Source organism: Oratosquilla oratoria, unplaced genomic scaffold, assembly GCF_046742065.1.
Source record: "Oratosquilla oratoria isolate Oo_2021 unplaced genomic scaffold, ASM4674206v1 SCAFFOLD124, whole genome shotgun sequence".
NCBI classification, from domain to species: domain Eukaryota; kingdom Metazoa; phylum Arthropoda; class Malacostraca; order Stomatopoda; family Squillidae; genus Oratosquilla; species Oratosquilla oratoria.
This window is the reverse complement of record NW_027467481.1, coordinates 403,148-420,600: the sequence shown is the minus strand read 5'-3', so window position 1 is coordinate 420,600 and position 17,453 is coordinate 403,148. Positions and strand designations below refer to the sequence as shown.

The 17,453-nt window shown below is 40.4% G+C and overlaps 1 protein-coding gene across 1 annotated transcript in view; it reads right to left on the bottom strand.

Moving 5' to 3' along the window:
- Positions 1-8,585: 8,585 nt before the first annotated feature.
- LOC143022604 (uncharacterized) overlaps positions 8,586-17,453 on the bottom strand; it is a 10,756-nt gene continuing 1,888 nt past the window's right edge. The window contains exon 2 of the mRNA XM_076180900.1: positions 8,586-12,257. Coding sequence (XP_076037015.1) covers positions 9,834-12,146 — 2,313 coding nt within the window. The 5' untranslated portion in view covers positions 12,147-12,257 and the 3' untranslated portion in view covers positions 8,586-9,833. The remainder of the gene's footprint in view (positions 12,258-17,453) is intronic.

Here is a 17,453-nt window from a genome sequence, read left to right as displayed (position 1 = left end):
ATCCCCTGTGACTAATGCCATAAGAAGGGTTTAAATATCACACCTGCAACACACCTGTAAACCTATACACGTACACACCTACAGTACACGTACACCCGCGCGCACGAACCTAAATGTGTCACTCTCGTGAAGATGTAGATACTTGTACATGCAAATCTTGCGTTCGTCTCACCTACGCTCTTGGTAAAGGAAAACTCACGTAATATATGTCATAAATGTTAATGATTGGACAGTACCCAAATGTTCAACGATTCCGATACGAGTTTCGATACTTCTCCAAACTTCTGATTGAGATAAATAATTGATAAATGTATTTTATTCATGAAGTATTTATTTCCCAATCCAGTTCCGGAGAATGAAAATAACAATGAACTATGATCATTACAGGTATCGGAATCGGACTCGTGTAGGAATCGGAAGTTTAGATCAGTATCGATACTCGGATCGGAATCGTCAGAAGTGTCTGTGGCGTCCCATTACTCATAAATATGCCTGGTTGGCTGTTTCGCCTAGAATGGTCGGTCCACGAACAGTGGCTATGTACTTGTACAAAAGTGTCCTTTGTACGAGTCTAGTAACATAAGAGCATAAGAATGGAGGAGGCGATAAGACACCATGAGGCCGACACTAGGCAGTTCCATGTCCCTTACCACCTGTCATCCCTATCCATAGATTGTTTCAGCCCTCACTACATGGTTACCAGGTCTATTCCATTCATTAACCACCCTCTTGGTAAACCAGTGCTTGCGTGCTTGCCTATTTCCTTCCTAAACCTAAATTTGTCCACTTTACACCCATTACTACGAGTCCTGCCCTGTTGTCTTAATATAATGACATTGACTGCGCCACCTCTGTTAAAGCCCTTGACCCATTGGAATACCTCTTATTAGACCACACCGCACTCCGTCTTTCCAGAGTGTGTAAGTTAAGATTCTTCGTGTGGTAAATTTCTAAGCACCTTGTATGGCTTCCACAGAGGTGAATAAAATAGCCTAACGGCAGCCAGAATTAAAAGAAAAGAGCCTACATGGTACGGGAGGGGTTCGCCTTTAAAGAGTTGCTTTCAGAATACAGAACAATTGCAATACTCTTTGTTATAATATATGCCGCATAAGAAGATAAATAGGCAAGGCCCAAACCGTCACGTTTGCTCTGATATATACACAGACTTGACAGAATTGAATAGTCACCAAGAGAAATGGTTTAATTTATTAAACAAGCAATTGATACAATTAGAGTGTTTATAAATGGTCACAATGTGAATAACTAATACTTGGTTGACATTTGCTTTTTTCAATGCAAGGATCCTTCTAGGCATGCTAGTGATTAGTTTACGAATATCATCTTAAGGGATTTCTTGCCATGTTTTCCGTAGTAATCCTAAGAGTTTGGGCTTTGAAGATGGCTTCCTGGTCTTTTTGCGAAGTTGTCGGTCTAATATGACCTAGAGGTGTTCAATAGGATTTATATCCAGAGACTGATTTGGCCATGGAAGATTCCTGGCCCCATTTTGGCTTAACCAAAATTGTGTTCCTTGAGCAGTGTGACAAGGAGCTCCATCTTCCATAGATAGGAAGACATTTTTACTCATTCTACCCCTGGAGAATATTGGAATGAGTCTTTCCTTTGATATAGAAACATATTTGCCTGAATTGATGTTTCCTTGACACTCCACAAGCTCTGATCGACCATCACTCCAAATTGCACCCACACCATTATTGAAATGCCCCATGTTTCACTGTGAGCTGCAGTGATTCGTGGTCAAACTCTTAACTATAGAGTCTCCAGACCCACAATCTTCCACTGTCAGAAAATAATGCGAATCGTGACTCATCAGAGAATGACAGTGCTCCAAAAGGCCACAGGTCCCTACACCTCAACAACCCAATCCTCCCTACGCTTGATATTGGCTGGACGAAGGAGTGGTTTCCCTCTTGCAGCTCTGCCATAGTAACCCAGTTTGTATAGATATTTGAAAGCTGTTCTGGGACTGGCATCAGCTTGTGCTGCTATGTCAGAGGCCTTGCAACGTGGATCCTCTTCGACATTTCTTTTGACAAGACGCAAGGTTCTTTCTGAGGGCCCGGGACGACCTGAATGAGGCTTTGTGCCCTTCTTGCCCTCTCTGGTGAATTGTACGATCACTCTATTAACAGTAGAAAGGGGTATTGACAGATTTTTAGATATTTTGCGTTGACTAAGTCCACCTTCATGTTGACCCACAATACGACCTCGCTGAAATTCAGATAGGTCTACTGCTCCTTTGGTTCATGGTATGCTTGATTAATCTTGTTGCAATCTGAAACATAAATCTAGGTAAATATAACATATTAGGAAAATTTAGATAACATTAATCATTAAATAAGAGCAGAAATGCATTTTTCTTGGTGTCTATTTAATTCTGTCATGTCTGTGTACTTTGGGAATTGCTCGGGCAGAACTATGAACTTAAATCTACTGACGCCTAACAAGCTGATCGTGCTAAATTGTGCGGAATAGCAGATGATCACTCAAATCAATTGGATACTCGAGGAAATTTAGACAAACTTGAGCGTTGGTCTCATAGCAAATCGTGGAATTCAATTCAAATGTGAAAACATGCACATAAGGAATAATGATAATAGAAGGACGAATACAAATTGTTTTATAACTACTTCACTGAAGTTAGAAAATGTGAAGGATCTATGTATAATTATCAGTAACAGCCTTAAAACATCTGAGACTTGTAATTCTACCCCCAGAAAAAGCAAGTAGGATACTAGGATTGTTAGCGCCATCTTTTGATTTCAAAAGCTCAGTTATCACCATCCAAATACATAAATCACTGGTCTGCCTACACTTTGGATATGATATTTTTCTACGAATTCCAAATTTATCAAAGACATTGATAGACTGGATATAATACGGCGGCGAGCCAAAAACTCCCACCGAATATACAAAACTTACATAAACTGCTGAAAATAATTTTGTCACTATATTTGTTATTTTTGCTGTTATTATTTATTATTGTTATTATTATTGTTATTATTATTATTATTATTATTATTATTATTATTATTATCATCATTATCATCATTACTATTATTATCATTATTATTATTATTATTATTATTATTATTATTGTTATCATCATTATTATTGTTATAATTGTAGTTTTCATCATTATTATCGTTATAATTATTCTGTTATCGTCATCATCATCATCATCATCATCATCATCATCATCATCATCATCATCATCATCATCATCATCATCATCATCATCATCATCATCATCATCATCATCATCGTCATCGTCATCGTCATCGTCATCGTCATCGTCATCGTCATCGTCATCGTCATCGTCGTCGTCGTCGTCGTCGTCGTCGTCGTCGTCGTCGTCGTCGTCGTCGATAGTAATCTTGAATCTTGAAATATGTTTGTACCATTTATGTTTTCTCTCTATTCGACCTCTTTATGGACTGAAATTTCTATCCATGTTGACATGACTCAATACAAAAAAAGGAAATTATCCAGATGTTGCCTTTTTTCTTATCTACGTCTTCCCTTAAGTAATCATCATTGCTGTGTGTGTGTGTGTGTGTGTGTGTGTGTGTGTGTGTGTGTGTGTGTGTGTGTGTGTGTCCGTGCACCCGCGAGCGCGCGCTCCCACATACTGTAATAGCTATGTGATTAAAAGGAAATGGAAATAATTTCATCAAAAGAGGATAAGTCAGGCAAGGTGTTCTCAGTGACGTACATATACACCAGTGCGCGCGCAAACACACACATACACACACACACACACACACACACACACACACACACACACTCGGTGGCGCAGTTGATAGAGTCCCCGACTGTCACTATGGCGGTGCGGGTTCGAATCCTGCCCAGGGCTGAAATAATTTCAGTATCGCTGCGCTTCGAGTCGTTACTCCAACTCTCGTGGGCGTGTAAGGTCACAGCATTACCCACAGGCGGGAATGCCCAGCATGTTTGCCTTGCTCAGCCAGAGGCGATTGAGATGGCTCGATCATGTTATCCGAATGGACGATGGCCGAATACCGAAGAATGTTCTGTATGGAGAGCTTGCCACTGGCTCCAGACCTGCAGGAAGGCCTATCCTCCGCTACAAGGACGTTCTCAAACGTGATCTCAAGGCATGTGACATCAACCCAGCAAGCTGGGAGGCGGTGGCCGCTGACCGCAGCGGCTGGAGACATGCTGTCAAGCCAGGCATTCGAACTAGCGTGAAGAGGAGAGAGGACCAGTGGGAGGAGAAAAGAGAGCGCAGACGGCAGAGGATAGCAGCAGCCCCTACACAGCCAGGCGCGGACTTCACCTGTGACAACTGCAATAGAGCCTGCCGCTCCAGAATTGGATTCTACAGCCACAGCAGTCGTTGTAACTCAACCATGAACTAACCAAACCACAAAAAATGAAAGAAAAAAAATGCGACTTCCATTGTCTTCCGAGACAGAAGGATGCCAGCAATATATATATGTACATATGTGTATACGCGGAAAAAACACCAAGGAAAAAGATAAACCGATGACCAAGCGCTTGCGTCTATTGAGACATCCTCAGGGTGCATAGAAATGAAAAAAGAATACAAGAATATATACACAGAGTGTAAGGTCAGGAAGGGAACCGGAAAAGGTTGTGAGGCTCTATTGTCGACCTGACCCTTTGGGGCAGAGGACGTTTGGGCTACTACTTATTTACAATAAAGTTGTCTAGTTTGTACATGCCATGACTTAAATTTAAGTTATTGACAAATGTGTCTTTGATCAGACTGGATTCTATTATATTTCTAGTCAAATATGACTTATTTTTAACAATTTCTTTAGCACCCTCCCAATTTATGCAATGATTAAAATTCCTTAGGTGAATAAATAATGCATTAGAAATTTGCCCACTCTTAACGCTATACCTTATCACCTAAGACGCAATACCGTATAACCTAAGATTCTCCCCAATCATGTCACATGGTACAGATACATTGATGATATCTTATGTATTTGGCCTGCAAATGATGATTCTACTTTGTTCTTAACTAAACACAATGCCTTGGTCCCTTCCATTAAATTTACCATGGAAATAGAAGAAAATAATCATTTACCTTTCCTTGATGTAATGATTTACAGAAAGGAAAGGTCCTTCAAATTTGACGTCTATAGAAAACCCACCAATGTCCTTTCATACGTACATTTTTACTCGTCTCTTCATTGCAGGACAAAAATGTCAGTGTTGTCATCAATGTTTCTGAGAGCCCATAGAATTTGCAGTCCTGAGTTTTTGGATGATGAACTCTTAAGAATATTTGACATAGCTTCAAAATTAGAATATCCTAAGCACCTCGTGGAGATTTCTTATAAATCGGTAAAGAATTTTTTCTACGAGGAAAAAGCTAGTAAAACCTTTAATGTAAAAAACCTACTTGTACTGCCTTTCAACGAGAATTTCGTCAAACTACCTCATATTCTTAAGACTTGAAACATTCAAGTGCTATTTAAGAACTCCAATACAGTTAGAAGTCTTCTAATTAAAAACTCTCCTTATAAGGAAGAAGGATGCATATATTCAATTCCATGTAAAAATTGCAACATAATATATTGGTCATACTGGAAAAGGATTAAAAGTAAGGTTAAAACAACATAAGTATAGCGTCAAGAGCGGGCAAATTTCTAATGCATTATTTATTCACCGAAGGGATTTTAATCATTGCATAAATTGGGAGGGTGCTAAAGAAATTGTTAGAAATAAGTCATATTTTTGAGTAGAAATATAATAGAATCCAGTCTGATCAAAGATACATTTGTCAATAACTTAAATTTAAGTCATGGCATGTACAAACTAGACAACTTTATTGTTAAAAAAGTAGTAGCCCAAACGTCCTCTGCCGCGAACAGGTCAGGTCGACAATAGAGCCTCACAACCTTTTCCGGTTCCCTTCCTGACCTTACAATCTGTGCATATATTCTTGTATTCTTTTTTTTTCATTTCTATGTACCCTGAGGATGTCTGAATAGACGAAAGCGCTTGGTCATCGGTTTATCTTTTTCCTTGGTGTTTTTTTTCCGCATATTTAGAATCACGAGTTTATTTGATTTCTCATGCATATGTGTATACATACATATATACATATATATATTATATATATATATACATATATACAGTAAACCCTCTATATAACGAACGATGTAGGGACAGAGGTGTGCCATTATAATCGAACATCCGTTATAAATGAGGATCCGTTGTATCCAATGGAAATACCAGACAGATCCGTTTTATCCCGAAGTTTGTCCAGTATTAGAAATTAGTAGGATTAGATATTACAGTAAAACCTCGATATAACGGACGATATGGGGACAGGTGCCTATCGTTATATCCAAAGATCCGTTATAACCGAGGATCTGGCCAGACAAATCCTTGCTATAACAGATTTTCCATCCGTTATAGCGAGGGATTGTCCGGTCAGGTTTTTTGTCCGGTATATCCGATATACGATATATCAAGATCCGTTATATCTAGAGTTTAATATATATATATATATATATATATATATATATGTGTGTGTGTGTGTGTATTGTATGTGTGTGTGTATGTGTGTGTGTGTGTGTGTGTGTGTGTGTGTGTGTTTGTGCATGTATATGGGTGGTGTAGATTATCAAAGGAAAATAAAATGTATTCAAATCTAATTCATATATTAAGTCAGTATTAGGGTACCAATAAACAATAGTTTAAACTGAGTGAGAAAACTTTATTAGGAAGAGGGTGATATCATACGAAGAATTACATACATACATATACCAAGGCTTTTTCCCCCTTCCAAGGGAGGTAGCCAAAAAGGGAAAGGCATAAAAACACTCCCACCCATTTCATCCCTAAATACACTCAACACCCCTCCCACCCTTCCTCTCATCTGAGCACCTCCTGGATGACGGGTCATCCCTGCACCCTGCCCACCGCCCTGGGTCAGAAGCAGTGTCGCAAGACACAGTACATCCACAGCGAGGCCGCTTCATTTAATCGGCGACCCCCCCTCTCCGTCCCCCTTTGCATATAAGGCGAGGACGGGGAGAAATCCCTTCGGGCTGCGTCAAAATTTACTCACACATACTACCCCACCCCCCACTTCCCCGCCCATTCCTCCTCATGCAGTCACAACATCATCCATATACAACCATTCTCCACTCACCTCTGTCTTCCGTCCTCTCCCTTCCTTCCTCAACAGACATTCCCCTCTTCCCCAAAGCCCCCTTCACCCCATCCATCCACCTCATCCTAGGACGTCCCCTCATGTTCACTCCCTCCACATCTGCCTTCCATACCTCTTTTACTAGTCTTTCTTCACTCATTCTTTCCATGTGTCCAAACCATCCTAATATTCTTTCATCAACCCTATCTCCCAAATCCTTTTTCACCCCTGTTCTCCTCCTCACCTCCTCATTTCTCACTCTATCTAGCCTAGTAACCCCCACCATACTTCTCAGACACCTCATCTCAAACACATTCAAACTCCTTCTCTTTTCTTCTCTTATGTTCCACGTTTCTGCCCCATACAGTGCTGTTGGCACAATCACTCCTTCATACAGTCTCCTCTTCGCATCCATTCCCAAATGTCTATTCCTCATTACACTCTTTAAACCACCAAGGCATTTACTTGCTTCTCTCAATCTACATTCTACCTCCACCTTCACTCCACCTTTTCCTGCTACACTTGCACCCAAGTATCTAAAACTATCCACTTCCTCCAGTCGCTCTCCCTTAATGTTCACTTCCAGTCTACTGCCACTTTCACCCCTTGTACATCTCATCACCTTACTTTTACCCACATTTATCTTTAGCTTTCTTCTATCACATACTCTCCCAAACTCTGCCACCAGCTTCCTCAATCCCTCCTCTGACCCTGCCACAAGTGCAGTGTCGTCCGCAAACAACAGCTGGCTCACCTCCCACTTTTCTCCATTTTCTTTAACCATCTCCAATCCCTGACTCACTACCCTAGCATTCACCTCTCGCACCACCCCATCCATGTATAAGTTGAACAGCCAGGGCGACATAACGCATCCTTGACGAAGTCCCACCTTTACTTCAAACCACTCACTCTCTCCATTTCTAATCCTAACACATGCTCTACTACTCTCATAAAAACTCTTGACAGCTCCCAAAAGCTTTCCTCCTATCCCATAAATCTGCATAACCTCCCACAGTGCCTTTCTGTCTACCCTATCATAAGCCTTTTCCAGATCCATGAAAGCCCAAAAAACATCCTTCCCCTTTCCTATAGCTTTCTCACATATCTGTCTTACCACAAAGATCTGATCTACACAACCTCTACCCGTCCTAAATCCACACTGTTCCTCACCAATTACTCCCTCTGTTCCTCTCCTAATCCTCTCAATTAAGATCCTCCCATAAGCCTTCCCTACTACACTCAACAGGCTAATCCCTCTGAAATTACTACATTCACACTTGTCCCCTTTTCCCTTGTAAAGAGGAACTATACAGGCACTACTCCAGTCCTCCGGTACTCTACCCTCTCTCCAGCAAACATTAAATAACCTCACCAACCAGTCCACCATCACTGCACCTCACTTTTATATGAACTAATAAATATTTCATAGCAGTGATGGCCTGGTCCATCCAATATTGATTAAAAATTTTTGTAATAATAGAATTATCCAATTTCACAAGTCCCATATATGATATACTCAAATTCAATTGAGTTATTCTCCAACACTATATTAGATATGTAAGTTTTGTTTGCTTTATTCAAATAATCATGGTTATTATCTCGCTTGAACAGGAACACCACAGGACATTTGCCCTATCTTGACATTATACATATGTTGGCTTATGTCTGGTCGTTAGAATATTATTCTACAGGTTAATAGGAATCTTGTAGACACACCTTCATTCATTACCCAAGAAGTTGCTGGTCATATTTCTTTTGCAAAAGAGCACAGTGATGTAACAGTAATGTTAGACTCATCGAGAGTATGGGGAAGTCTTACCAAATTTTCATGCAACGGAAGAGCTAAAAGTTTCTTCCTATGATATTTGTTCTTTCTAAATTGTATCACTATAAAATTTCTTAGCCATTTTAGAATTTAGATTTTTCAAGAAAAGGCTTCTGGTATTTCAAGTTAAATACAATGTCGTGCATAATTATAGCTAATTATCTTCGAATACAAGATTACATATTCTAAATGTTCTAAGGGACACAAAAAAGTAAAAGTCATGATAACGGGCAGAGTGGGCATGAATGAATGACAGGATGTTGATAGAGTTACTGACATCAAATCTAAAGATTTTTCACATCTATATATTATAACATCAAAGAAGGGCTATCTTAGGTATATATTCATCGTCTAAAAGCTATCAGTATAGGTGCACAAAATTATATCAACATATCTTTGTCGTATAGCATTATTTTGAAGAGAATACTAAAATGCCTCTAGTAGTCAATAAGTAAAGTGTTTGATTTTTTATACTTCTCTGAATATCCCGTGCACTCAAAATGCAATACATCTTATGTATAACTTTCATCATAATGAAATGACAAATACGGAATCCGATGGCGGGAGACAAAGTTGGTCTGTTGTACATCCACGCCGTAGTACAGTTGGTAACGCCTAGGATCAAGATGGTATAGCGCCGCACAGCCTAGGGTTCAGATCCCGTGGGCAGAGCTATCTAACCATAGAAGCAGAAACTGAAGCACTGTTGAAACAAAAGTATTCATGAAGAACGGCCGTTCACTACATCTCCTAAACTTCTCTGATCTCCGATACAACTACTTATTCTCTGCCATTTGCAACGCATTGGGATTAGCTCTACTAGATTCATTTGCACTGAAGCTTCTTAAGAGAATCTATTATTCTGTCCAGGTCTGTTGCCGCTCGTCTTAACAAATTTTCCTGTATTTTGAGATCGTCTCTCCCTTTCTGAAGTTCACCTGCTAGAATCTTCAACACTGCTGTAGTTATGTTAATATCTATGAGAACTAATTGCCCTTTTAAAATGTCCAGTTTCTGCCCCAAACGTTTGAGTTTTTTTAGGTTTTTCTCGTCTATTTCTGTATACTGAAGCCCTCTTCTTGCCTCGTCCATCAACCTCCTTAAATACTTTTGGTTGGAAAGAGTTATTCTATTCAATTTTATAGGCAATTTGTTTATTTTTAGGACGCTGTTTAGATCCGCATTTAATTTGGTTGACTTTATTTTGATGGCCTCTAGAGGAGCTGTAACTACAGCCAATGCGTTTACGGGGACAGGAATACACTGGGGGATTGCTCGAGGTTTGCGATTTGGCTTTTTGACTTCATCGCAATGCAGCAACCTCAGGGTATTCAGTATATCAATCATGATCGTTTGCGCCTTCTTTACGTTTTCGTTAGCGTCATTTATCTTTTCCTTTGCCTGCGAGACTTTAACTTGCACGGCACGGTCATTTCCGCTGTGTCCACTTGCCTCCACCATTAGTTCGTTAGCGTCAGAAACTTTGTTATCGATCTGTTCGAGTTCTTTCTTTATCTTTTTCAGTTTATTGTTAAAGTAGATCAACCACGGACCAGGGTTCTTTTTCTTATCGAGGTCATCCAGGAGCAGGAGTGCTTCGTCTTTCAACTTGATTAATTCAAACAGTTTCTCTTGCAAAGCAACTGCCTCGTCCAAGCTTTTCTTTTTCAATCTATCGTTGATTTTCAGATTTTTATTTTCGAGATTTTGAAGAAATACGGAAAGGCTGGCGTAGGACTTTTCGATATCCTCTCCAATGCCCTCAAGTAGTAACTTCGTTCCTGCAGTGGCTGCTTCAGGAAGTTTGTCACAGTCTGGTTTAGGTTTGGGTGGTTCTCCTGGCTTCTTCGGTTCATTGCACTGGATTATTTTCAAAATGTTTAGAATCCTTACTAAATCTTCATTCCGCGATTCAGTCTCATCTATGGCTTCCTGCAACTCTTCTTTTGCCAAACTAAGCTTCTTCTTGACAACTTCACAGTTCAAGTTAGGCTCACTTGCCTCCTCGAGAAGCCTTTCGGCATACTTAATCTGCAGAGCAATTCTTGACGTCCTTTTCCCGTCCTTTACCAGAAGTTGAAGGACACGAGCCAACCAATCCTTGGGATTTCTCTTTGGGTCTATGTTATTCAAGAGACGAAGCACTTCCTTCCAGAATTTAACGTCCACTTCCTCTAAGGTTTGTATTATTTCATCCAATAATTTCGACCATACACGTTTTTGAGTGTTACATCCAAGCAAGTTTACTTGATCCTTCATGGTTTCCAAACGGTCCCTCAAGTCCTTATTTAGTTCCCGGCCATCGGTTGCTTTGTTCTTCACGGTACCCACCGGTTCCTCTTTGAAAGGGACGCATTCTTCGGCTGTAGTGGTGTTGGTAGGGCTGGTGGTCGAGTTGGTGCCGGTGCTGGAGATCGTGTTGATGCCGGTGCTGGTGGTCGTATTGGTGACTGTGCTGGTGGTCATGTTGGTGCCGGTGCTGGGGGTCGTGTTGATGACTGTGCTGGTGGTCGTGTTGGTGCTGGTGGTCGTGTTGATGCCGGTGCTGGGGGTCGTGTTGGTGAATGTGCTGGTGGTCGTGTTGGTGCCGGTGCTGGAGGTCGTGTTGATGCCGGTGCTGGGGGTCGTATTGGTGACTGTGCTGGTGGTCATGTTGGTGCTGGGGGTCGTGTTGATGACTGTGCTGGTGGTCGTGTTGGTGCTGGTGGTCGTGTTGATGCCGGTGCTGGGGGTCGTGTTGGTGAATGTGCTGGTGGTCGTGTTGATGCTGGTGTTGGTGGTCGTGTTGATGCCGGTGCTGGGGGTCGTGTTGGTGAATGTGCTGGTGGTCGTGTTGGTGCCGGTGCTGGGGGTCGTGTTGATGACTGTGCTGGTGGTTGTGTTGGTCCTGGTGGTCGTGTTGATGCCGGTGCTGGGGGTCGTGTTGGTGAATGTGCTGGTGGTCGTGTTGGTGCCGGTGCTGGTGGTCGCGTTGGTGACAGTGGGGATGGTAGTAGAAACGTTGGAGGTTGTGTTGCTGGTGTTAGTATCCGTGGTCATGGTATCCATTGTGATAGTACTGGTTTTGGCAGTGGCGCCAAACATGGCGACAATGACGAAGACAACTGCCAAAACCCAGGGTGAAGGAGGATGACTCATCTTGTCTCGGCAAGAGTAGGTCCGGCCAAAGACCTGGATAACCTTTGAGTTCCGGACAATCTTGGAGAGCGACACTTTCTTCTGAAGTAGCTCCAGTGGTTGAGAGTCGATCTGAGGAAAGAAAGTCTCTATTAGGCTGAATCATACAACATACAATAATCTTTTTAGATTGAAATAGTCTTCTTAATATGTAATTATATCACTTTATATTTTTTGTCCATGCTACTAGAATTTATTTTTTTCCGTCTCTGCGCTAAAAAAAAATCATGTCACGTGTCTCTTTTTACTAATATAGATTTTAAATCAAAATTCCTATCATTCAGTTTCTCCCGGCATATACGGTGGGTGAATATCATCTTTTTCTGTATAGCCATGGCTTGTTCTGGTAATGCTTTCTTTGGTTTATATTTGTTTTTTACTACTAATTTATTAGGCAAGTGGAAGCAGAAGCACCAGTTTCTGCCATTACCCTCACATTCAAGTTGTAGAAAGGGCACAACTGATGTTTCTCTCTGAATGGAGAGCAGGGTGATACATACCCAACTATTCCCAGTTGAAGAGAAACCAGTGTTAATTTAAGTATATCTAGTATAATCGGTTTTCATTATACGCGAGGAAAAGTAGCCACATAACTATTGGAAGAGTGACCTTTAGATAAAGAGTTCAGAACCCCCCGAAAGAACATTTGGTTTGTACTAAGGAACAAAAAGAGAGAGGAATTACGATATCATTTAATCATGTTCTCTTGGGTCCATATTTCCTGCCTTTAATTGATATTACAAGGCATTCCAGCACATTAGCCCCCCTAGTTCACCACTTTACTATATTAGAAATAAAGCCGGAAGGTATATCCATTTGATATCCGAAATACAAACTTTCATGTGATTGAATGATCTTTGCTCCTTCTTTTGTAGATTTTGTTTAATAATATCGTGGTCGAATGATTCAGACAAGAAAAGGCGGGTACACCGCATCATGGCTATCGCGTTCAGAATAGCCAAGGATCGGCTGCCAAGAAACATGTGTGACCCTGGGTTGCTAAGTACCTGAAGAGTTCTGAGGACTTCGTCGAGCGGAATTGGAACAATGGTCCCTTCAGCTGTGAAATCAGCCGGTTCCAACCGAGATCACAATGTTTCTCAGGAAAGTAAGAATATCAACCAGTCACTTGCTAAGAAGAATAAAAGTACTCGAGAACTCCGAAAGGAGACCGAACGTATTTGAGGGAAGAAGAAGAGCCTATCAAAATCTAGGACAAAAGCTGATAGAGAAATAAGTCAATAACTGAATGATGGTTAAGCGAGTTTTTAGTGAGCAAACCTCATATAATTTTTCCTCTCCTGTCCCCTTCAAATATTCATTTTATTTCCGTGGCTTGACGTCTCACCTTCCAGAAAGACAGAATTTGGGTCCTTTACAATTATGACATTCCTCAACAGCTCAAGACTCGAGAGAGAAATCGAAGACATCACAGTGCGTTAGCGTCTTCTTGGTGTTCACAGCGAAAAGGCTGATTTGAGTCATCAAAGATCAAGGACTATCGTGCGACCTCGTGATTTGTGTATCCATTGTTGATAAGGAGTTGGTGGACCCAATCAAACTCTGAGTGTCACTCCAAGAAGAACAGTGGCTGAGGGCTCTTCTGAAAAAGGCGCTCATTGTGGCGTCTTTGTACCTCTGGGGACACTCGCTCTCTCCATTTATGCACAGTCCGGGATTGGTATCTTTGACGTGGACACTATAAGAAAAAGGTCCAAGACAATCTCCGCAGAGTGATCGACAATTGGTATAAACAAACAAGCCCCACTACACAGTAGAACACGAAGGGACCGCCATTAAGGTGTTCTACAAAGCTTACATGTATACCAAGTACAAGGAGGATCAGAAGATTATAAAAAACATAATCTATAGAAATGTGGTCCCCAAAAACGAAAGTGACAAATTGTCCTTCATAATCTTTTACACAAGTGGAAAGACCTCTTCTCTATTTTTAAGGAACAACCCCGCACCAGAACCCCAGGAGGTTCATCAATCCCACGTAGTATATAGATACACATGCCTAGAGGAGGACTGCACGCCCCTTTCAGTCTACGTGGGAAGGACGACCACCACATTATCCAGAAGAATCACCATGCACTTGCAACACGGAGAACCTAAGCAACACCACTGGTCCCAGCATCGACACCACCTCGATGGAGAGACTATGGTCAAAAACACCGAAGTTGTGGCAAAAGAAGAGGACCCACAGCGCTTGGCCATCTTGGAAGCCATCAGGATAAAGGAGCTGCAACCTACCATTAATAGGCAAGAAAATGACTTCGCCCTTCTCCCTAGCATGAAACCTGTTCGGAGGACCTAGATGGACAACCCCAAGAAATCGGGGTCTCATCCACAGAGACTTCCCATTCCCCGCCAAAGGGAAGAACATCCTGCCATACGTCGTTCTCAAAGACTGAGAAGCAGATTGGCGCCGAACCTGGGAGTGACCTTTCCGAGAACCGTTTCCGTAACTTGCGATCTCTCCCAGTGTTCGTGGTCATACATGTGACCTCCCCCAGCTACAACACGGTGACTTCTCCCCGTGCTTTTCATTTCATTTAAAATGTGCTCCCTTTTTCATTCTTATTCACTTCAACTTAGGATGCAGAAAGATCTGCTAAACGTCTTGAAAATTTATTTGTTTACAAAAGATTACAAAGGCGAAGCATGCCGACAGGAGACCTTTTGGTCCATATCTAGGTCGGATGCGAAAAAAAAATCATAATGGTAATAAAATAATAATAATAAAAAACTATAATGTATGCAACAAACAAAATACATAAATAAATGCATAGGTATAGTTTAATAACAAACAGGTAAACAGTAAATAATAATAAATTGACACAACTAATAATAAATGAAAATCAAACAGACAAATGATAACAAAGCAAAAACAAATAATATAAAATAAATTATAATCATTACAGCATCTTGCTTAGGTGTTTATCTAAATGAGTCTTAAAGCTTCGAACTGAACTACATTGCACAACCTGTGCAGGAAGTTTATTCCATTCATTAACTACACGGTTGGCAAAGTTGTTTCTACCTACTTCCAAATTGAATCTATTTCCGGATAGTTTGAGACCATTGTTTCTTGTCTGATTCTCATTCAATGTGAACATTTTGTCACTTTTGATGTCAATTCCCTTTAGAATTTTAAAGACCTGTATCAAGTCACCTCTGAGTCTACGCTTTTTTAGGGAAAACAGATTCATATGTTTTAGTCGATTTTCGTACGATTTATTTTTGATATTTGGAATCAGTTTTGTGGCTCGCCGTTGTACTTTTTCCAGTCTGTCAATGTCTTTAATGAGATTCGGTGACCATACAGAAACAGCATATTCCAAATGTGGACGAACTAACGATTTATATAGCTTGTTAATGAGTGATGGACTTTTGAAATCAAAAGATCGCGCAATCAGTCCTAGAATCTTGTTTGCTTTCTCAGAGGCTGAAATACACTGCTTGGTTGATTTGAGGTCGTTACTGATAATTACGCCGATATCTTTTTCACTATCCACTTTTGTTAATGAATTTCCAAATAACTTGTAATCGTACTTATTGTTGTTTTTACCTATGTGCATTACCTTGCATTTACTCGTGTTAAATTTCATTAGCCATTTATCAGACTATTGCTGTAATTTATCTAAATCTTCTTGAATATCTTGTATTTTGGTTTTTGCTGTATTTTTTGTACTTATTTCTTGTATTTTATTTACTGTGTGTTCTATTTTTGCGTTCATTATAACTTTTGTGTTTCCTATGAGTTTTGGAAATTTGATTTATTCCCTTTCCCTCTACCAGAAATCTACTTTTCGTAAGCTCAAGAGCTCACGGGAAAATTAATTAATAATTCTTTTGCTGTCGTTTTAACAGAATATGCCTCAGAGAGAATCTCCTGCCAATGTTAGACATGTATATGTACATACATATACATATATAAATATATATATATATATATATATGTACATGTATATATATGTATATATATATATATATATATATATATATATATGTACAACACTGAATGGGTTCCAGTGATTAGAGATACATTTTAACAACCGCAATGCACTTTAATTCTAAGCCATCAAAGGCCAGCATGCTGAAATTGAAATATGTTACTGCCCAGAACTCGAACCCGGCAACCTCATGACAAATGCGACAGTGACTTTCCAACTAGGCCATCAAGAGAGATATAAGCTAAGCGCATTATTTTTTATATATTTGTATACTCGAGTTACACATGAAATTTTGCTTTCAACCCATCTCCACTATGATAGTACAATTGGAAGTATACGAACGAGGGAAAGTATTTGTACAACACTGAATGGGTCCCAGTGATTAGAGGTACATTTTAACTACCGCAATGCACTTTAATTCTAAGCCATCAAAGGCCAGCATGCTGAAATCGAAATATAGTACTGCTTAGGACTCGAACCCGGCAACCTCATGACAAGTGCGACAATGACTTTCCAACTAGGCCATCAAGAGAGATATAAGCTAAGCGCATTATTTTTATATGTATACTCGAGTTACATACACATATATGAAATTTTGCGTTCAACCCATCTCCACTATGATAGTACTGTACAATTGGAAGTATACGAACGCGGGAAGTATTTGTACAACACTGAATGGGTCCCAGTGGTTAGAGATACATTTTAACTGCAATGCTCTTTAATTCTAAGCCATCAAAGGCCAGCATGCTGAAATTGAAATATGGTACTGCCCAGGACTCGAACCCGGCAACCTCAGGACAATTGCGACAGTGACTTTCCAACTAGGCCATCAAGAGAGATATAAGCTAAGCGCATTATATCTTATGTATTTGTATGCTCGAGTTACATACACATATATGAAATTTTGCGTTCAACCCATCTCCACTATGATAGTACAATTAGAAGTATACGAACGCGGGAAAGTATTTGTACAACACTGAATGGGTCTCAGTGATTAGAGATACATTTTAACAACCGCAATGCACTTTAATTCTAAGCTATCAAAGGCCAGCATGCTGAAATTTAAATATAGTACTGCCCAGGACTCGAACCCGAGCATACAAATATAAAAGAAATACTGCGCTTAGCTTTTATCTCTCTTGATGGCCTAGTTGGAAAGTCACTGTCGCACTTGTCATGAGGTTGCCGGGTTCGAGTCCTTGTCAGTACCATATTGCTTTAGGGGCATAGGTAAATATAATACCGTGACACCATACCCTCCCCCATCCTCTACCATCCTTTTACTTTTTAAATCTCTTTTCTAACCGCC